Genomic DNA, 21,919 nt, shown 5'->3' with positions numbered 1-21,919 from the left:
TGAAATAATTAACGTTTGGGTGTAGACGTTGAGTATTTTGAAAATATAGACTTTCCTAAAAAGTAGAAGAGCAGTTTTAGGTTCACAGCAAGACACTGAATGTGTTTTGATTTGGAGTACATTGTTTTGAGTAAATGAGTTGGAGATAATTTCATGCTAGTCAAGATAACCTAATAAAAAACATGTTTTAATTCCTCTTGTAGTTAAGCTTTTATCTCCCTAAGCAAACAGAAGCAGTTAAGCCTATTATAAGCAAGCCTCTGTGCCTTTGAGCAGGCTTAGGAATAAATAAGCCAATGAAAGATAAGCTCTTTCTTCACATGAAATTGCTATGGGGGAGAAGCCTCTTTGGGGAGGAGGTAAAGACCTTCTAGGAGGTGCCCATGATTGGCACATCCTTCCTGATGCTGTTTTGCAGCCCAGTGTCTTCCACTTTCCCCAGACTAAAGTCTTGGCAGGGATCCTGCACACTCAAGCCATCATCCAGGATGGTATCTCACACCCACACCAGCAGCCACATGCATCCCGACGCCTCCACGTGAGAGAATTCTACCCTTGGACAAGGGTGGAAGACGAGGGGAAAAGGCAGTCCGTACTGTTTCGGTTTCTCAACAAATAACCCCCTTTTAACTGCTCGTTCTTGAGAATGCACAATTTTATTATGCCGTGTAGGTGGGTTAGGGAAGACTAAAACAGGGGGCCTTTAAGGAGTTGCCCTGAAATCCTCTAGGTGACTTAGAAGCCACTGGAATACAAGTAAATCCTGGATGGAATGCAGTTTTGAGAGCAGTCAAGGGCTGGGAGGCCTGTGGTGGCCCTATTCAATCTTTCTAAAATACTCGCGGTACTTAAAGTGTTTTCATCCATCCTAATTGCGGAGCAGTGAAGTCAGTGGTTAGTTAAGAGTATGAGATTTGATATGAGACCGCCTGGAGTTTCCTTCTCAGCTCTGACTTTTCCTAGTGTGGCCAGTGGTAAGGCAAGTAAGAAAGAAGCTAAATCCCCGAATGAATTAGACTAGCTTCAGAAAGTACGTGTCCTCGATCCAGGAGAACAGGTGTGTGTTTTTAGGGGGACGTGTTTGAGGACACTTTAAGAATGTTGAAACTGGAGAGAAAGGCCCCAGTATGTGCAAATGAGATGTTAACAGATTCTTGGGCGGGTCAGGGAGAACAGGTTATCAGAAAAGATAAGAAAGCAAAACAAAGATGAACAATTTTGCTGGGGGGGAAAAGTGGAGTAAAATGTGAAGTCATTCATTCAGATGATCAGCAAATATTTACTGAGCAACTACTACATACAAAGCATTGGGAGAGATACCAAGGGATCGCTATGAGTTGCCCTTAAATAGCTTGTGTTAGGCCTGAAAGAGTAACACAGGGCTGGGAAATGGTTGTCTACTGGACGAGACGAGGCCCAGGTAGGAGCATGCAAGGAAGGCACCGCACACCCCAGGGACATGTGCTCACCTGTGTAGAAGGTTGGGGAGAAGGGCTGAAGCTCCAGGATGGATACTAGCTGGGCTGGGGCTACTAAGAGTCTGATACCTCCCCCCACCACAGTGTGCTGCACGCAGTATTACCCGAGCATCCAGTTCACCATGGGTGGTCAGAAATTTGAGAAAGGAGCTGAGAGTGTGATCAAAGGCCATCTCCCCAGGGGGGACCCCCTGACGCCCTGGTCCAGGTCAGGTTCTGCTACCCTGAGCCTTCCTAGAGCAACGCTCCTCTCCACCCCAGCATTCCCCCACGTGGCTCGATTCCACGCACACCTGCAGACTGATTGACCAACGTCTGTCTCCCCTGCTGGACCACAAGCTCCATGAGAGCAGGAACCACATCTGCGTTTGTTCACCTTGTACCTCCAGGTGTAGAGCACACAGCAGGTGTGGGGGCAAGGGACTGGCCCACAGGGATCTCAATAAACATTTGCTGAGTGAGTGAGTGAATGCATTTATGGCTGTCTAATGGTAAGTCCTTGCCTGGTGATTTGCAACCCAGAAGTTCAGGTTTGCTGCCAGGTTTGTCAGGTACCACAACAGTTCCTGGTTTTCTCCTCTGCACAGAGTGCGTGTGTGAGTGTGTATGTGTGTGCGCATGAATGGCTGCACTTGGGCTAGAATGGGGACTGAATGAGTCATAACGTGAGGGGAAATGTGAATCCATCTCAGGTTTGAGGAACTCCCAAGATTTCACCAGACTAGATTTCTCAGGGGCAGAGACTGCATGCTGTCATTCATTTCTGAACCTCAGCCGGGTTTCTGGCACATAGTGGGCGCTCGTGTTGGTTTGTTGAGTGAAATAAAAGGAGGGGAGAGGGAAAGGGAGAGAAGGCAAGGCAGAAAGGAAGAAAGGGAAGAGGGAAACTGGGAGAGGGAAGAAAGGAGGTGGAGGACAGGGACCCTGGGCAGGGATGCTGTGGACATGCACGCGGCTGGGGCTGTATATCTCCATAAGGAGTACGAATTTGTGAGACGGCAAAGATGGACACTAGGCCCCCTCCTACTCATCACACACACACCCGTTGTGAGTGGCTCTGGTGACCCTGCAGAGGCCGCAGAGGGACCTACCCAGCCCCAGCCGCCCTGGCCCTCTAGGCCGGGGCGGCACACTCACCTGAAGGTGGTAGGATGTGATCACAGGTCTTTTCCCTGGACACCAGACGTCCTCCTTCATCTGCCTCATGGCCTGAAGACACTTCCTGCGGCAGCCCCCGTCCTCATCCAGCTGCTCCAGCAGCACCCGTTCAGCCCGCAAGAAGCTCAGCTGCCAGTGATAGTTTGAACAGGCCAACAAGCTAAACCCAAATGACTGCGGGAAGAGAAAAACAGAGGAAACGAGAAGCATGATGCTGGTGGAGGAGAAAGCCATCTCCGAAGCAGTCCACTAGGAGGGGGGACCTGCCACTGGGCGAGCAGCACATCCCACGTGGGGACACGGAGGGAGCCTCAGGGGAGCCCCTTGCGCACAGGCAATTAACTGGGGAGGCTGCGTCCACTTTCTCCTGGGCAGTGGTTCTCCAACTTGAGCCTGCCCCAGAATCACCTGGAGGGCCTGTGAGAACACAGATTGCTGGGCCCTGCCCACCAAGTCTCATTCCCTAGGGCCAGAGCAGGGCCCGGGAATCTGCATTTACCACAGATTCCCAGGTGCCGCTGCAGGTTCTGGGGATCTAGTGAAATTTCAATTTTCCTCCTGAAGTTGGTTGGTGGTTAGTGATGCTGTGGTTGGTTAAGGTGAGAGCATCTCTGGTGAGCCGGGACCCTGCAGGCTAATACCTTGATGCACTGCACTCTCTCTGCAGAAGGCCAGCGCTTCAGACATGAAGGCCACCGGGCTTTCTTGGACCAGGCGGTGGGGATCTCCACTGAGGGGGTCAGCTCTAGTTCCACCCGACCTGTGGAGGTTTCCACGGCAACTCGAACTGCAGGGCGGTCCATTAGCATGCTGACCTTACCTGGTGGTAAATGACAGACAATGGGAAGACAAAGCTTGGCTCAATACTAGGGTTCAAAGAAGGAATTTGTGAGCTGTGGCTCCTACCAGCTCCTTGTAACTGGTGGGGCAACTTTCAGAGTTTCAGTAGCACACCAGGGCAGCGTGTTTATGTCAACACTAGACAATTAGCTAAGTAAATATTGACAGAAACATTGCTAGAAAAATCTCATTGTTGGTGGGGTTTACTTTTTTCTTTCATCCTCCTCCCCTATCTTTTCTAAAAAATTAATAGACTCTTTCCAGAAAGCTCAACTGAAAGAGACAGAGAATACAAGGAAAAGGTGTAGCTTTTGCTACTGTAAGATGAAATCCAAGCATTTTTCTATAACCCCCCCATTCCACCCAGATGTTGACCCCATTTAGGACAGCCTCAGACCCTTTACTTACTCATTTGCCTTTGGTGGGGTTCAGCTTAACCTGTCTCTTAACTAAGTCACAGTCTCAGAGACGGTATTTGTTCCCACCACCCATTGACCAGCCTAGCCTCAGATGGATTTATCATCATAAGCCTTGAAATCATAAAATACTTCAAAGTGTGGCATAGCCACTGGCTTGAATAGTCAAGTAAGCAGAAAGAAGCCCTCCCTGTCTTTTCCAACCAGGCAAAGAGAGGGAGAGAAAAGGAATGGATCAGGGAAGGTTTTCCAGCTCATACATTAGAATTCATTTCCAGTTTGTTCCCCTTTCTTTCAACAGATACACAGTAATGTTTTGTTTGTTGGCTTGCCTTCGTCGTACATAGGGATGAGCCGTCTTGAATCGGGATCTGTTATTTTGCTTTTCCTTGCTCAGAGAAGGAAACAGAAACTCATTTATTAATTGTGTTAGGCTGTTCAAAAGGAAAACACTCCTCTCCTTGGCTGGGGTGTGATAAAGAGCTTATTGTCTGCATCTCATCAGAGCTGCGCAGACAGGAACATGACAACGTCTGGCACCGCAGCATTATTTACTGAAAGTACCTCATCAACCTGGCCCAGTTTGAACCTCTTATATGCACTTTCACCATTAACAGTGTCGCAGAGTGAGGAGGTGAGCACATGTTGGCCCCAGCCTGCCTGGCCCACACCCTGCTTCGCCTACTCTGCCAACTCGGTGTGTGACCTTTGGCTTGTTACTTAATCTCTCTAAATCTCAGTTTTCTTGTCTGTACAACAGTTAGAAAAATGATCCTCACTCTAACAGGGTTGCTATGAGTATTAAATGAAATAATCCATGAACGCACCCTCTACATGGTAACAATCCATTCAACGCGAGCTATTTCCATTACAGAATCTTTCAGAACTATTCTGTCTAGACAAGCAAAAGGACATGCAAATCCTCTTCTTTCTTTACAAGTGGAGTTGCATATTATTCAGCAATTTGGTTTTTCACTTAATTATGTTGCACGGGCATTTTTCATAACTCTGTGTGTGCATCTATACACCACACACACCCCATTCTTTTTTTAATTCTAATTTATCTTTTACTTCAATTTACTCCACTAATGAGAAATATATGCAAATGCAAAAGTCAACAAAGTATTTTAAAAGGGAAATGAAAAGGAGGGATTTCTGTTAAAGTCACATGTTGGATTGGAGATCCCCAAACCCACTGCCAATAAGACATATAAAAGTTTAAAAACATTATTTGTATGTAATGAGACTGCCAGAAAGTAGGAGAATCATTTGAAACTAGCAATGAAGCAAGAACACCTACCCAGGAAAGTACTAAGTGGGAGAATTGCCAAAATACCCTCATGGCGTTAAGCCTCGGTACTTACAGCTTCTGTGTATAGAAACTGCACAGAGAGGAGGAGAGGAGGTCTAACGGGCTGAGGCTGGGGCTTATGCTAGGTGGTAAGCCTCACAAGCCTGGAATCAGGAAAAGCTGTACCTTGAGGGAAATTATGAACTAAGAGAAATAGACAGATTTTCTCGTGGGCTCTGGATAGTTGATTTAATACAAACAACAACAAAAACCAAGCGCTTCCCTCCTCCCTAGAATTTCAAAGGCGTTAGTCACCATCCTGTGTTTAGGGCCTGGATGTTTACGTTCCCAAATCATCTAGGTAAGATGGTACTTCTGAGAGTACCAGGAAAAATCAAATACAAGTCTTCTCGGAGAAACACACCCCGATATGCACCTGGAGTGTGAATGGTGTTGCACAGACAGGGGGTGTGGGGCTCCAATCTATTATCGACACACCTTGTGCTTTTTAAAGGCCGCGTAATAGTCCACTAGGCAGAGGGAGCATAATCGATGAAGTCAGTTTTCCTTTGTTAGCCATCAGATGATTTCTAATGACTTACTATTACAAAGCCAGTTCAGTAGATATCCTCATGCATATTTCTTTGTGTATCTGCAGGAATGTATCTTTAGAACTGGAATTGTTGAATTGCCAAGTAAGCACGTAACAAAAATAAAAATGGACTAGCTGCCCTTTGAAAAAGGAGGTACCAATTGACACTTCCAAGAACAATGCATGAAAATGCCTATTTAACCATACTCACTCCTGCACTGAGCATGATTAGATGTCAGCCTACTAGGTGTTTTAATGTATATTTCTTGAAATGTATGTTAGATGGAGCATTTTCTATGTTTACTAGCCATTTACATTCTTTTTCTGTGAGCCGTGCTTTTCGGTCAGTATTTCTATTGGTCTGCTCATAGCTTTTCTTATTGGTTTATAAATACTCTTTTATAATTAAGGAAATTAGCCATTTTCCCAGTTTGAAATTCACCTTTTTACTCTGTGTGAACAGAAACATGTGTGTGGGCAGGTGTGCACATATGCTACACTGTACAGTAGCTTAGGATTTTGGGGTTGTGAGAAAATTATAATTCGAAAAGATTCATGCACCCCAATGTTCATTGCAGCACTATTTACAAGAGCCAAGGCATGGAGGCAACCTAAATGTCCATCAACAGATGAATAGATAAAGAAGATGTGGTGTGTGTGTATATATATATAATGAAATATTGCTCAGCCATAAAACAGAATGAATAATTTGCAGCAACATGGACGGACCTAGAGATTATCATACTAAGTGAAGTAAGCCAAAGACATATATCACTTATATGTGGAATCTAAAAAAAAAAAAAAAAAAGATATAAATGAACTTATTTACAAAACAGAAATAGACCCATAGACATAGAAAACAAACTTATGGTTACCAAGGGTGAAAGGGGTGTGGGGAGGGATAGATTAGGAGTTTGGGATTAACATATATACACTACTTATAAAATAGATAACCAACAAGGACCTACTGTATAGCACAGGGAACTATACTCAATACACTGGAAACTAACACAACATTGTAAATCAACTATACTTCAATAAAAAAGAAAAGAAAAAAAAAGATTTTGGGGTTGTCAAACATAATCAGTTCCTTATGGCTTCTGGCTTTTTGTATTTTGGTATGTCGGTGGTTCCCAGATGTGCTGTCCCAGCACATTGGAATACTGCAGTCAGTTGGAGGCTGTTGTAGTGGAAATGTGCTAATAACAAAGATCTGAGGTTGATGAGTAATTTGCGAAAGTACCCAGGTTTTGAAGCTAACATCTTGGAAACGGTGCGTAACCCAAAGACTGTCTTATCTACGCCAGGGCAGTAATCTATTGAGGCCACGGAAGTGTGTTGTATTCTGTGTGTCACAGCATAAAAAAGAGCTAATTCATATTATGGGGATTAGACAGATGTAAAAAGCACATGATTGTATCCTCAATCTAGGGGCGTGAGCTTCAGGAAACACCCAAGCAGAGGGGTTTTTTTAGAGCAAAATGGAAATGCCAGACATTTTCCTTGTACATTTCCTGATCGGCTCACCTGACAGGTGACAGGTTTCAATTGCGTTTTCGACCAGTTTCCGGAACACCTGGAGGACCTTGGCGGGCACAATGTCTCCGTCAATGTTCACATCTGCCTCGTGCCACTGCCACAGGCTCTTCAGAAACTGCTCCACCTCCAGCCACTGCTGCAGGCCCTCTGGGTCCCGCAGGGGGCAGGGCAGCCGGGCGCCCTGCAGGGTGTAGTAGCGCCAGCGCTGCTGCCGGGCCTCCCTGTACCCGGCCAGGCCTCTCACGGGGACTGTGATGAGGAGCTGGGTGGGGGCCAAAACCTGGGGTTAGGAAAGGAGGGAGAAGGAGTGTGAGTTCATAGACTCCGGAGGCGACAAGCCCTCAGGGAGCCGCCCTGCTGACCCAGGCCGCTCAGTTAACCACTCAACCCTTAGCAATGTGACAAGGAGGACAGAACTGCGCCCACCTGCCCGCCTGCTGGCAGAGGATTCCGTCTCTGTTGTGCCACTAGCCCATTGTAACGCTTCGGGCAAAGAAATTAACTCAGTGAGGCCTGGGTTTCATGGATCTGCAAGGAAAAAGAGTGAAGTGGACCCGGAACTCTAGAGGCACCTAAAGCTTGAGGGGAGGGGGACAAAAAGCAGGGAGGGGAACTAGTAGTCACTGCTTTCTGCACCTACCAAGCACTGCGATTCTTGTGCATTAGCCTATCTCATGTTCACAGCTACACATGAGGTAGGCTTTGCTAACATTTCCCAGATGAGGAATCTGAGGCTCAGAGGGGCTCCAAGTCTCCCCAGGGACACACAGCCAGTCAGTGGTAGAGCCAGAACTTGACTTTAGGTCTTCCGATTGCTTGTTCAATGGTTAATTGTCTCTCCTGAGCTGGTTCTTAGTCAAGAATCAATGACCCGGCCCGGGATGGGTGAAAGATCCGGTATGAATTAAGGGTGGGAAGAGATGGGAGAGGACGTGAAAGAATTCTGCAAAATGCCTCCCTTTCTTTTTGCTTGTACTGATGACCCACAGACAGTGTTAATGACTAATCCTTACAGAATCACAGGTGACATGAAATCCTGTTTGTTGAGACAAGGTGAGCTATTGAGATGATTCTAAGTTTAATGGGAAGAAGTAAACACTAAGAATCTACTTACTCTGTTTCTACAGGAACCGGGAAAGCAGTGGTCAGGCCAATAGTCCAAGAGATAGAACAAATTAGTCCACAGTGCAGTACCACCAAAGGGAAATGACCTTTAATCACATCACACAGCAGCCCACTCCACCCTGCATGTTGCCCCATCACTCAGCTATACACTGGAAGAGCCACCTCCTTTCCACGGAAAGTTCTGACAGTGGAATTTGAATAACCTTTGCCCAGGGACCAGTCAGTGGCGAATTCAGGGGTGAACACCGAAATCAGCAATAACTCATTCTGCCTCATTTTCATGGAACAGTAGTATGGATGTTTAGTTGATGGGTGCACGTGACTTCTGGTGTCCATTGAAATGTGGTGGGATTAAAACAAGGGAGGGGGGATCTAAACTATGGCCTTTAAAATCTATATAGTTTGGGGGACTTCCCTGGCGGTCCAGTGGTTAAGACTCTGCGCTTCCACTGCAGGGGGCACGGGTTCCATCCTTGTTCGGGGAACTAAGATCCTGCATGCTGTGTGGCGTGGCCAAAACAAACAAAAACAAACAAAAAACCCCAAATCTATATATTTTTTGAACCCACTTTCATATGAATCCAAGAACACAACTATCATGTTATTAGTCACAAAAATGGTGGTTAATAAATGCTTATTGAATTTGGGCCAAGATAAAATAAAAGCATTTTTATATGCCCCACTGTAACTATTTTCAAAACTTATATAATATGCAGGATACAGTGTATATAAAAGCAAGATATACTTTAAGCTATGAATTCTAAGTGTGACCACAGAAGGAAATTTCTCCAGATATAGTTCTAGGAAAAGTGGTGTTATGTTTCTATTCCTAGTCACTTGCCTATATTTGTCCTGTTTAGGTTGGCAAGGTAGTAGAGGTGGGCAGATGATGTTCTGACATTCCAGGATCCGATCTAATTTTATAATTTTCATCCTGGAGTAAATTTCTTAAAGTCTGATTCTGTCCCCAAATCCACAAGTCCCAGCATCTTGTGGGTGGTCCTTGTACCCACCAAACTTGAAATGTACTGGACTAGCAATGGTCTTTCGTTCAGGTACCAATTCTTTTGATTCCTCATTCATTCAACAGAAGTTGAGTGTCTATCATGGGCCACACACTATGCTGGGTGCTAGGAAGGGAGCAATCAAGAAACATCATCCTTATGAGCAAGGAACTTACGGTCTTGTGTGAGAGCTGGGGCATGCGTACACGTAAGTTTAATACTTCTATGAAAGAGGTTCTTGTGTGTCACAAGAAAAATCAAGATAAAGGAACACAGAGATTCAGAATGATTCAGAGCCTCATTTCTCTCATCTCTAAAAGGGAGCAAACCATAATGTCTGTTCCACTAGGCTGTGTGCAGGTTTGGGTGAGATCATTTCTGTGAGACTGGCTTTGCCCACACTACAATGTTGCATGAATGCTGGTTGTCACACACAGGCCCTGGGTGTTTAGAGCTCTGTGGGATTCCTCAGCAGGGACAGAGTTGCCAGGCTGCTCCTGCAGTTCCTAAGGGCCACCTCTTCCAGTTTCTTCCTTCTCCCACCTATAGCCCATCCACTATTACTTTCAACTCTTTTCTCACCAATGCCTTGAGTTCCCTGTACCCAGTCCCCAATCTATTAAATGGGTGCTTAATAAATGAATGTGTGCTTAACTGAACTTTAATTGGTACAGTGGAACATGCTTTGGAATCAGAAGCACAGGTGGAGTTCTGGTTTTAGTGCCTAATATGACTTGATCAAGTCATTTGACTTTTTTAAGCCTCCATTTTTATCATCTGTAAAGTAGGAATGTGGGGCTTCAACTGCAGTAACATCTATGCAATGAGTGTAAGTGGTAAATACTAAGAGATCTTGTTAGTAATCTTAGTGGTGCGAGTGCCTGACACATGCTGAGACCACCCCCGTTTCCTGGCTCGCTGGGTGGGCACTTAGAGCCAAGTGACCCACGTACCTTAATGTTCTCATTGTACGTGTCAGAGTAAAGGACGGCTTGAAATCGAATGTCCTGGTAGCTGATCTCTGTGGTCAGATGATGGACAATTTTCTGCACCTCTTCCACCGTCTGGGAAATCCACTGGCGCCTCAAGTCCACCTGGGTGTGAAAGGATCAGCAAAGGCCGTTATTCCCGGATCAAGCCCCAAGGAAGTGACGAGACAGGGCACAGCTCAGAAAATCCTGCCCTTCCAAGAGCTCCGGGAGAGATGAACTTAGGTCTGATGACACTCGTTGGTGCCTCAGTGTTCTCTTCTGAAATAGAAGCGTTGCTCAATATTTATGTAGTACCTGCCTTGCGGTAGGTGCTTTCTAGGTCCTCGCATGACCGTGAGCAGGACAGCAGCGAACAAGATAGAGATACTTGCTTTCTAGTTGAAAATACAGGACACATGCGTATGTGTGTGTGTATACATACATACATACACACAAACACATATACATATGTGTACACACATATGTATAATGTAAGATCAGGTATAAGTCCCAAGAAGAACAATACAATAGGATAAGGGACTAGAGAATAAAGGGGCTGCTATTTTAGACTGGTGGCCAGGGAAGGCCTCTCGAAGGAGGTGAGATTTGAGCGAGCCCTGATGACAGCTTGGGAAAGCAAATTCCAAGGCCCCTAAAGCAGGAGAAAGCTTGGCAAGGCTCAAGGGCCAGCAAGGAGGCCTTTGCTGTGGTTATAGGAAAAGAAGAAGGAGGGTGATAGGAGATGAACTTGGAAAGGATGGTGGGGGCCAGGCCATCCCACAGGGTTTTGTGAACCATGGTGAGAGTCTAACATGGGATAAGAATGCCTGCCGTCCGGGTTGGTGAATATAAAATAGTCTAAGGCACGTGAACATGCGGCGGATCGTCTTCTGTATGTCATCAGTACATGATGGTTCCCTTCTCCCCTGCGCTCACCCCGTCCTTTGGCTCCTAGACCCTTAAGAAAAGGCGTGCCCTGATGTCTCTTCTGACTCTGCACGGCAAGTCTCCAAGAACTGGAACGGGCTCTTTGTTACATTGCTCCGGAGGCACCTGCAGGCTGGTGTTTGATAAGGGTCTCCCTCAGAGATGCTGCAGAGCGTGTGTCTTATATGACCTTAAGTACGATGATCAGGTCTATACTAGCTTTTAATATCATCTTCTTGCCACCAGCAGCCAGCCACCCCTCTCCGTGTGTTCATCTCAGAGCATTCATCATGGGAGAAGGAACAAAGGGTAGCTTTTTTGAGCATCTATAAACTATCAAGATTCTGCATCTTTTGGAGTATGTAAGTGGAAGAGAGAAGGTAGTCACAGAGAGGGGCAGGTCATTTGCCATGCCCAAAATAAAGGCAAGTGCTTGTAGAAGCATAATTAAGGGTCTCTCCAGTGTAGGACTTCTCTGATGTGCTGGGATTCAATTCCATTTGACCAATTTTTGTTGAACATCCACTTCATGCCAGGTTCTGTGCCTACAGTGTTGTCAAGAGGTTGACAGATAAGATGACAAAGCAAGACCAATAAACTGGAAATTAAAATTACAGCCATTAGTGCTAAGTATAGGTTTGCAAAGGATGCTAGGGGTACACAAAAAAGGGAAACTGCATCTAGCCTGGAGGCCTTCCTGAAGGCATGGTATATCAGAGTTGTATCTTGAAAGGTTAGCAGGAGTTAGCTAGAAAGAGAAGGTTGTTCTAGAAAGAGAAAATGGTAGATACTTAACACAAGGAGCACAAGGGGAGAACTGCAATTGTTTCTACTTTGTTGGAGCAGACGTTGCCTTGGAGGAGAATGGTGAGGTGGGAGAACAAACGGTGAGAGGTCTTGAAAATAAAGGAAGAAGAATTTCAAGAACAAAGTCAACAGTAACTGGCTGAGTGAGATAAGGCCCCCCAAATGCCCGTAGAGTTTGGTAACTAAAACAGGACTGATGTGTTTGGGGAAACCGTGGGCGTCAAGCCAGACGGCAGTGGGTTTAGAGAGAATGGGAAACCAGCAAGTGAAGTCAGAGGTAAGCAACTCCTCCCGCAAGCCTGGCTGGGGGAAGGAAAAAACAAAAACAAGGACAGCAATGGGTTTTTTCAAAAGGACACACAGGTTCGAACATGTTTAGATGCTGAGAGAAAAGAGCCAGTGAAGAAGGAAGAAGGCAGAGAGCAAAACCCCTGAGCAAGGGTTTCCCAGCCAGGAAGCATTGTGGAAGTCCAGAAACCTGGTGAGGAGCTCGTCTCCGTGCGTCAGAAGGAAAAGAAGATGAGTGCAAATGCAGGTAAAAGCATAGAGATTTCCTGCCTGACGTCAGCAGGAGACAAGGCAGTGCGTTGAGAGTGAGGTGAGAAGAGGGAGGCAGGGGACTTCAGGGTGACAGACATTGGCAATAGCTTCTCTAAGGGATGAGGGGCCATTTGGGCACATGGGTAAAGGTTGCCAGGCAGAACCAAGACTCAGCTCTGGGTGCATGAAGCTGTGGGATACCAGTGGGCTCATTTATAAGAGGTTGTCCAGTACCTCCCGGCCCTCCAGGGGTAACAGTGGAAGTGCTGAGACTAGAGTTTGCTGGCAAGATCTGGAGGAGAGCAAGGGAAGAGATCAGTGGAGGGCCATGTTTTCGAGCCTGGGCCGAGAATGGATGAAGCCAGTTTGGTAGATTAGGGGACATTGGACAAGTTCAGGGGCCAGACATCTGATCAGGAATAGTGGGAAAAAGTAAGACAAGGGCTAACTAGATAGAACGCTGCAGTCAGAATGGTTGGGAAATAGTAATCTTGAATAGTGAAGTTCTCAGAATGTGTTGAGGACTAAGGCTAACTTCCAAGTCCACTGATGTGAGTCCACAGAACTTGACTGTTAGTAACACAGTGGTGACTCTATATATGCAGATACATTTTGTTTCCTATGTTAATAAACGAATGAAAGATTCATTACCGTATTGATACTATCAAATAATTTTTAACTGATAAAAGCTTGAAAGTGTGTGTGTGTGTGTGTGTGTGTGTGCGCGCGCGCGCGCACGCACCTAGTGGGAAGAGTTCTCCATTGTGAACCTCATCTACAAATTATGCTGCCATTTGATGGTAGAATTTTCTTACCGGCAGGACAAGTTCAGACACCCCTTAGAAGACACCTATAATTTCTCATTCATTATTCCTCTTTATAACCTGTTCTGACGTGTGAAGATAAAAGTCAGAATAAGGAAATACTTTTCTGGGCCTAGAGCCACAAATTCTGGTTTTAATTTTCTTTGTCTGTCACTTTGGCTGCAATTTAAACCCAGGATCTTAGAATTGGAAGAGTCTCAGAAATCATCTTGTCTGGTATCCTTTTACAGAAGGCCAGAGTGACACAGTGGCCCTCCTAATATCACACTGGTACTTAGCAGTATGACTAGACCTAAGGCCCAGGTTCCCCAACTCTTCTTTCTGTCACACTGTGCTACACCCTCAATTAGGAGTTCCAGAAATAATACCTACCTTTATCCTCTTTCTGAACCTGACCATGCCCTCAGTTTGGAGTTCATGAAATAACAAGTCCAAAGTTGTTCTGACATGCCGCAATACTGACTGCTCTGGCATGCCGCAGACACGTAAGGGCGACACAGCAGGGGTCGGACAGTGATGCAGGGCTTAACCAGAGCTGCGGAGGGAGAGCCCTGCCTTGGACAGGCCTGCCCCAGGACCCAAGCCACTGGAGTCAAGGGGGAGCCGCTTTCCTGTTAGGTGATGGGCAGCCCCTTCCTGCCTATGTCTCTGGATACACTTCCTGCCATTGGTTCTTAGCAAACAGGATCACAGAGCTATTCACCTGCCCCCAAAGGGGTTTGGGCTGGGGGTTTCCCAGGCTCAGTCCCACGTACCTCTTGTCACTCCCACGGTCTAAACCACAACCCAGAAGCCCCAGGCTGTTTCCCTCCACTTGTCCTGACCATGCCTATGGGTAAGAAGATTCCATTTCACTGTGTGGGAAAGCAGGAAATGGGGCCTGAGGCAGCTTTACAGGGAGTGGCCCTGGTGAAAGAAGGAGGCTCTACCGGTCGCCAGCCCAATGTCAGAATCCCTTTGTTGCCTCTCAAACTTCAGGAAGCAAGCTAAGATACCCGTGGTAACCTTGAAGCAGCCTTGTCACTAAATTTATTTCACAGCAAAGCTTTGAAACAAACTTAAGGAGGAAATATGATAATTTAAGAAGATGGATCAAAGCCCATTTGGTCCAAATTTTTTTTTTTTGGCCACTCCCTGCGGCTTGTGGCATCTTATTTCCCTGACCAGAGATCGAACCTGGGCCCTAAGAGTGAAAGCGCCAAGTCCTAACCACTGGACCACCAGGGAATTCCCTCATGCAGTCCAAACTTGACCTTGAGTGCCTGTTTAAGTTTCATTCACGTCCTCTGCTGATGAGGTCAATGCACAAAGGTTGGTACTTCCCTGGTGGTCCAATGGTAAAGAATCTGCCTTCCAATGCAGGGGATGCATGTTCGATCCCTGGTCAGGGAACTAAGATCCCACATGCCAAGGGGCAACTAAGCCCACACGTGGCAACAACTGTGTCCGTGCGCCTCAACTAGAGAGACTGCGTGCCGCAAACTGCAGAGCCCATGTGCTCTGGAGCCTGCGCACCACAACTAGAGAGAAGCCCGAGTGCCACAACGAAAGAACCTGTGAGCTGCAATGAAGATCTCGTGTGCTGCAACTAGGGTCCGACGTAGCCCAAATAAATAAATAAATAAATAAGTAAAAGAGACTTTGTCTTAAAAAATAAATAAATAAAGAGAAACACTTTGTTTCTAAAGGGAAGCATTTGTGGGTGTGGCAGAGCAAAAGCAGAAATGAATTGTGGTAAATTAACCAGGCCCATGATGTTAGATGTGGTTAGATCATCTAATCCAACCCCTGCATTGCACTGACCCTGCAAAAGTTATACCACACTCCTTAGCATACAGATTTAGTCACTCTAACTAAGCAGAGTTTACGCAGAAACAGTCATTAGAGACTGCTGGCACCTTTAAGGTTGCCATCCATTTTTTGTGGGCCTCCCTCCAGGGCTTGTCTGTGTGCCCACACGCATGTCCACCTCCCCGGGCACAGCGTCAGGCCCATTGTTGTCCCACATCATTTGCTGCTATTAATAGCTCAAGTTTGTGAACAATTTCCTGTTTCAAATAAAAATTATTGAGAATTCAAGGTTATTCCTTATAATTACATCAGTCTGACTCACTTGTATTCCCACATGCTTTCCTGAGAGGGAGGTAGGGGGTATGCTAAATAGTGCACCAGGAATGCCACACAGGCCTGGCCACACCCAGGAGCATGTGGCCAATGCGAATGTCATCCATAGTGAGTGCCACTGGGGAAAAAGGCTGAGAACTTCCTTCTGGACAACAGGAAGTCAGACTTTTAATTCTGGAATTGCGTTAACTCCAATAATCAGTTTAAAAAAGTGGTGGGGTGGGGGGCGCAGACACTGACTGTCTCTGTCTTCCAGGGGTTAATAATTTAAAGGCACGGAGACTTAAATTCAGTGATCCATACAGATAAGACATCACACCCTCCATCTTTTTAGACTAATTCTTCCATGAACCAAATGCTTGGGCCCCACAGGATATTTGCAGCTCCCAACAGCAGAAGCCATAGCAACAGCAGCACCGTGGAGCTAAGACTGGTGAGGCGCTGCTGTGCGCAGGACACTTTATAAGGGTTCGCTCCTTTGAGACTCCCGATAAGCCTTTAAGGTGGATGCTGTGATAATCCCCATTTTACAGAGGAAGACACTGGAGTTCAGAAAGTGTAATAACTTACCCAGGGTCCCGGAGTCAATAAGTCACAGAACAGGAATCCACACCCAGGCGGTGCCCTTGTTCATAATCACTGCACTGCTCTGCCTCCCCAAGGACAAGGAGACTGGGAATGAAAACCGCTAACTGCTTGAATGGGGTTCCAGTAGCTGGAAGGCCTCTCCTCCACTCGTTAAAACCCTATGCATTACGCATGCGCTAAGGCTTTGTCATCACTCTTTCTGTGAAACGTCTCTCCCATCAGAGGTCACACTGCTCTCTTCCCCTCCCGCACCTTGTTTAAATCTCTATGTAGTGGGCTTCCCTGGTGGCACAGTGGTTAAGAATCCGCCCGCCAATGCAGGGGACACGGGTTCAAGCCCTGGTCCGGAAAGATCCCACATGCCGTGGAGCAACTAAGCCCGTGCACCACAACCACTGAGCCTACGCTCTAGAGCCTGCGAGCCACAACTACTGAGCCTGTGTGCTGCAACTACTGAAGCCTGTGCGCCTAGAGCGCGTGCTCCACAATAAGAGAAGCCACTGCAATGAGAAGCCTGCGCACCGCAATGAAGAGTAGCCCCCGCTCACTGCAACTAGAGAAAGCCCGCGTGCAGCAATGAAGATCCAATGCAGCTGAAAATAAAATTAAATAAATAAGTAAATCTCTATGTAGCGCTTGTGATGTTAAGCATTTGCTGTCTGCATGGGGAACTTCCTCCTTTTACCTTTGGGGTTATGTGCAAAATCTGCAGGTGAGATAGGGTCACCCTTCAAGATACCCAAACACAAAATTTCTCTCTCACTAAGCAGGTCACATCCGGACCTGTGTTTTGGGCACTGTGTTTTGCACTGTGTGTGTTTATGGTGATATAGAGGGTTTAGCAGATGAAATGTGGTTTGGTGTAAAAAAAGAATAGGCTGAAACCACAGCATCTTCACTAACTGTGTGACTTTGGACACGCTGTTTAATCAGCATGAGCCCTGCTTCCCCCTCTGTTAAAATGGAGGCAATATGCACGTGTCACATGATTGTTGATTAAATAAGACACTGTAGGGCCTCAACCCGCTAGCACCTTTAACACTCGTCTTGCATTACCTTCAATGAGCCCTGAAGATAGTTCTGACCACATACGTGCAATGATACTATGTGAATTCAAAGGGAATAAAGATATCCAAGACACTGTTCTTCCCTCTGGAAACTTATAAAGAATAAAATGATACACTATTTAAGTTGCCACCAAGATAACAACAGGAAAGGCACCAGGAGTCAAGATACAATTGATCGCCAAATAAATATGATCAGTGATCATTATGATGGGAGTTCACAGGAAGACACAAACGTTTTGTGTTGGGGTGTCAGATTAATCGTTCATGAGCAAGTGGACTCTGAGCTGAGTTTGAAGGATGAGGATGAGCCAGAAAAATGAAGAAGAGACAGGATATCTCCCCAGGTGGGGGGAGGGATGCTCTGGCCTGAGACCTTCTCAGGGCACAGTTCTTGTGGGACAGGGCTGTCAGACTCAACCACCTACGGGGCGGAGTAGGGGACACACATGGGGCGGGGCGGGGAGGCGGATGTCAGACTCCAGCAGTGCCGCAGCCTCCAGTGGGACAGACACTCAGCTCCATCCCATGGCTGCCAGGTAAGAAACTGGGACCTGTGGTTGCCAGATAACCTGATTTTTTTTCCAGAGAAGATGGAAAGCTGGATTTCTATGCAAAATCTCACTATTTTGAAATGTTTGTAACAAATTTGACAAAATTTAAAAATTCTCTGCGGGCCAAAGAAAACACATGCTCAGGCTGGATTCCACATAGAGAGCTTTTGTTTAGAATTTCTGTGATTGAAGATGCAGGGAAGCAGAGAGTAGAAAGATAAAGTATTATTTGAATGCCAGGCTAAAATATTTGGATTTTTTTCTTTCAGAAAACACAGGACAATGGGGAAATGCCAGCTAACGCCCCTTCCACTTATAGCCCCCAAAAGGAGAAATCATTTTGTTTGCTATAATTTTTATTATGATAAGTTTTCCCTATTTACCCTCTTAATGGTTTTGCCTAAGAAATCAACTTGACTTATCATTATAATAATGATCTGCTTTGTTTACTCGTAAAGGCATGAAAACCCTAGACTAGGGCCTAACTCTTTGTTTAAATGTTTTAGTTTTAAGGGTGGCTCTGTGTCTTAATCGCTTTGGCTGTAAATGGAAAGGCTTAAACTAGATAATATTTAATGTCCCTTCAAGTTCTAACATCCAAAGAGCCTATGGCTCTATAGAGAAGAAATTAAATTAGTTCTTAATTGATGCACTCTAAAAATATAGTGGTAATACATACATATTTTAATCTAGCAGTATTATAGTTTTCAAAGAGCTTTCTTATTTACTCTTTTTCAAAGACCCCACTAAGATCCTATTATCACTCCCATTTTACAGAGAAGAAAACTGAGGCTCAGACAGGTTAAGTGTCTTGCTCATGACCACCCAGGCATCAGTGGCAGAGCTAGAGTTCCAGCCCAAGTTCTAACTCTTCCTTCCACATTCTATTTCCAATGTACCTCTTGCACTAGAACCTCAAAGAGAGGACTGAAATATGGTAAGTCCCTGAACACTCTTATGGGTGACGGTCTTGAGTTCCTGAGGAGCATTTTCTGTATCTTTGGAAACAAGCTGAAATTCTTTCTGCATCAAGGTTGGTGGGGCGGGAGGGTGGGAGGGGCGCATGGGAGAGACCCGTATCTGTCCTTACCTTATTCAGCAGGCAATCTTCTAAGTTTCCTTCCATCAGGGATTTCATGTCTTCTTGGTCTATGCGGAGCAGAACAGCAGAGTCTTGGTTTGTCTCTCAGCAGAGAGAGCACTTGTGCATAGATTTCTCAGTGATATTAGTCTCTGGGTGCTGAATTTCTCTGGGACTGTGTATGTGGACCACAGACTTGCCTTCTCAATTCTTCATTCAAGCTCTCATTTCCAAATTGTGAGCATTCATCTTTCATCTTTTGGGAAATTAAAAAAAAAAAAAAGAATTGAAGGAGAGTTGATGAAACTGCATTTGAGTCCAGCCAAATTTTACTCTATTTAGCTCTGTTGACTGGGGTGTTGACCGAAGGGCAATTTTCCAAGTTGTATTTCCCACTCAAATACTCAAAAGTTCCATTCAAGACGGAAACGCCCTGTAGTTGGCTTCTTCCGAGCTATTTATGCTCTTATCCTGACACTAGATGCACCTGTGAGCTCAGTATCTTATATCTCCTTGTTCTAACCCTGTTGACAGTAAATATCCCTTGCCCTCCAATCCAGAAAACCCCACAGATGGATTTACCTTCTTTACAATAAACAAAACTGCCAAACAACCAGCCTGGCACCCATGATTATGCCTACAAACAAGCAATCAGGACACAACAATTCGCATGTGGAAACACACACACACACACACAGGCATGGACACACACAGGCGCACACACACACACACACACAGGCATGGACACACACAGGCACACACACAGGTATGGACACACACAGGCACACACACACACAGGTATGGACACACGCAGGCACACACACACACACAGGTATGGACAGGCACACACACACACAGGTATGGACACACACAGGCACACACACACACACACAGGTATGGACACACACAGGCACATACACACACAGTCATGGACACACACAGGCACACACACACACACACAGGTATGGACACACACAGGCACATACACACACAGGCATGGACACACACAAGCACATACACACACACACAGGTATGGACACACACAGGCATGGACACACACAGGCACATACACACACACACGTATGGACACACACAGGCACACAGAAGCACACCCAGGAATGGCAGGACAGGATCCTTCCGCTCACCTGCTGACCTTTAAATCTCCCTCTTCCCACCTGAAAGCTAGCAGTAAAAATAAAGTCAGTGTAAACAGGCTCCTCAAGAGCCGAGGAAACACTCACATCTGGTTTTGCCAGCAAAACTATGCTGGAAAACAGCTCAGGCAGCAAATTCCCAGTCTGGCTGGCTGGGGCTAGTTTTATTACAGAAAAAAAATTTCACAATGGCTTGATCTCCCTGAAACTGGTAAACATCAGAGTCTGCTATCAGATGATCTAAAGGTATTAGAGCACTTCTGGGAGCCCAGCTCAATTCGGAGCAATGTTGCAAAGGCAAGTGTTTTTCCCAAACCCACCTCTGAGTGCATCCTCTGGGTGCTCAGCAACCACGTTGGGCGCCCGGGCTGCTCTGTGTTCTGTAACCACAGCATTCGCATATCTCCCCGAACTTGGCACCATCTGAAAGCCACATCCACATCAGAGCTCCGGCTGCTCCGTGCTCCACCCACCTCACTAATAATCCCGGGGTTCCGTCCAGCTTCTGCAGCTCCCCTCTGGGAACCTGCAGTCTGATCTGAATATGGTAAAGCCGCCCCTCCTCAATACCGCCTCGCCTTTTCATTTTCTTCCATTTGTAATTTTAAACCTCCTTCCTTTGATAGCAAGTGTTCCCGAATATTTCAGAATTTTCTTTTGCCTTCTCTTACCGCTGGTCAGTCGTTCCAAACTACCAGTTTTTCACAGACCAAGAGTCTCTTTCTTCTGTGCTTCTTGCAATTCAGAGTTCTCTTTCCACCTCATTTTCAACTTCACCAAAGTCCTCCTGTTTTTCCCAGGTGTTCTTGCTGTTGTCCTTATTTCTGCTTCACTGTAATCATTAACGCAGGAGTCCCTCTCCTCTGGTGGGGCCTTTCCTACTATTCTAAGTTTACCCCAGTCGCCCGTCATCATATGCACAAACTTTCATCCTTTTGTGCCTGTGGTGGCCTTACCTCGATTGCTCCAGTACCGCAGCTGATCAAAATGCTGAAAGTGGCATTCTTCTCTTGTGCTAGGGTCCGGTGACACTTGCCAGTTGTGAGCGGGGAAAGCAATGAACAGGGACAACTGAGGAGCCTGGGAGAAGAAGAAGGAGCACGCGCTCAGGGTGGCTTACTAGAGTCTAATTTTACCTGGATGCTGTACCCAGGAAATGGGGTGTTGTATAGACACGACCAGTTCCCTGCTCCAGGATGTTCCTTATGGGCAAAGGTTCTGAAATACAGGGCAGTCCCACAAACACAGGTACTCTGACAGATTGGCAAAGACAAAATTTCTTTGTAGATAGAGATCTCTGGCTAATTGGATATTGGATCAGCAAATATTTATTGAGCAACAGATTGCCCAAGGCACTCTGCTGTGTCACTGGGAGGGATTAAAAATGGACTAAGATTTCCCTCTTTCCTCGGGAAATAAATATCCTTGTTTCTCATGACTCACACCAAATGCAAGTATGAACATGTAAACCAACTTTAGCTCAACTTCTGTTGTGAGGACCAAGATGTTATTCTTTAAAGTCAGTTGAACAAAGGCATTCAAACCCTAAACCATCAATATAAGAAGCCCTGGGAAGATCATGTCACCTGGTTCACCAGCAAAGGTGTTTGTTACTGATTTACCTTAGTGGCCAGGATTTTCATACCAAAAAGGGGAAGGGTTGGCTTGATTCAGATCAATCTTAAATATACAAATTTGTTAAACTTCACCAAGATTACAAATTCTGACTTATTCTTTCAAAGATTTCTTTTAATCCCAGGGTGACTCAAATCTGACAGTTCAGAGGACCAAATAGAGATAATTGTTTAAGCTGTGAGGAAGCCCCCAACAATGAACAGACCC

At 45.9% G+C, this 21,919-nt stretch overlaps 1 protein-coding gene across 3 annotated transcripts in view; it reads right to left on the bottom strand.

The window, feature by feature from the left end:
* MAB21L3 (mab-21 like 3) overlaps window positions 1–21,421 on the bottom strand; it is a 28,080-nt gene extending 6,659 nt beyond the window's left edge. Inside the window, exons 1-6 of one of the 3 annotated variants that reach the window (XM_067727383.1) lie at window positions 21,034–21,421; window positions 18,933–19,179; window positions 10,397–10,537; window positions 7,303–7,594; window positions 3,278–3,456; window positions 2,616–2,810 (exon numbers count right to left, since the gene is read on the bottom strand). In XM_067727383.1, coding sequence (XP_067583484.1) covers window positions 2,616–2,810; window positions 3,278–3,456; window positions 7,303–7,594; window positions 10,397–10,537; window positions 18,933–18,980 — 855 coding nt within the window. In that variant the 5' untranslated portion in view covers window positions 18,981–19,179; window positions 21,034–21,421. Of the gene's footprint in view, window positions 1–2,615; window positions 2,811–3,277; window positions 3,457–7,302; window positions 7,595–10,396; window positions 10,538–18,932; window positions 19,180–20,068; window positions 20,360–20,397; window positions 20,510–21,033 lie in introns of those variants that run through there. The other 2 variants (XM_067727381.1, XM_067727382.1) reach the window with 2 other exon arrangements.
* Between the last annotated feature and the right edge of the window lie 498 nt (window positions 21,422–21,919).

This window comes from Pseudorca crassidens, chromosome 2 (assembly GCF_039906515.1).
Source record: "Pseudorca crassidens isolate mPseCra1 chromosome 2, mPseCra1.hap1, whole genome shotgun sequence".
NCBI lineage: Eukaryota > Metazoa > Chordata > Mammalia > Artiodactyla > Delphinidae > Pseudorca > Pseudorca crassidens.
This window is presented reverse-complemented; position numbering and strand designations above follow the sequence as displayed.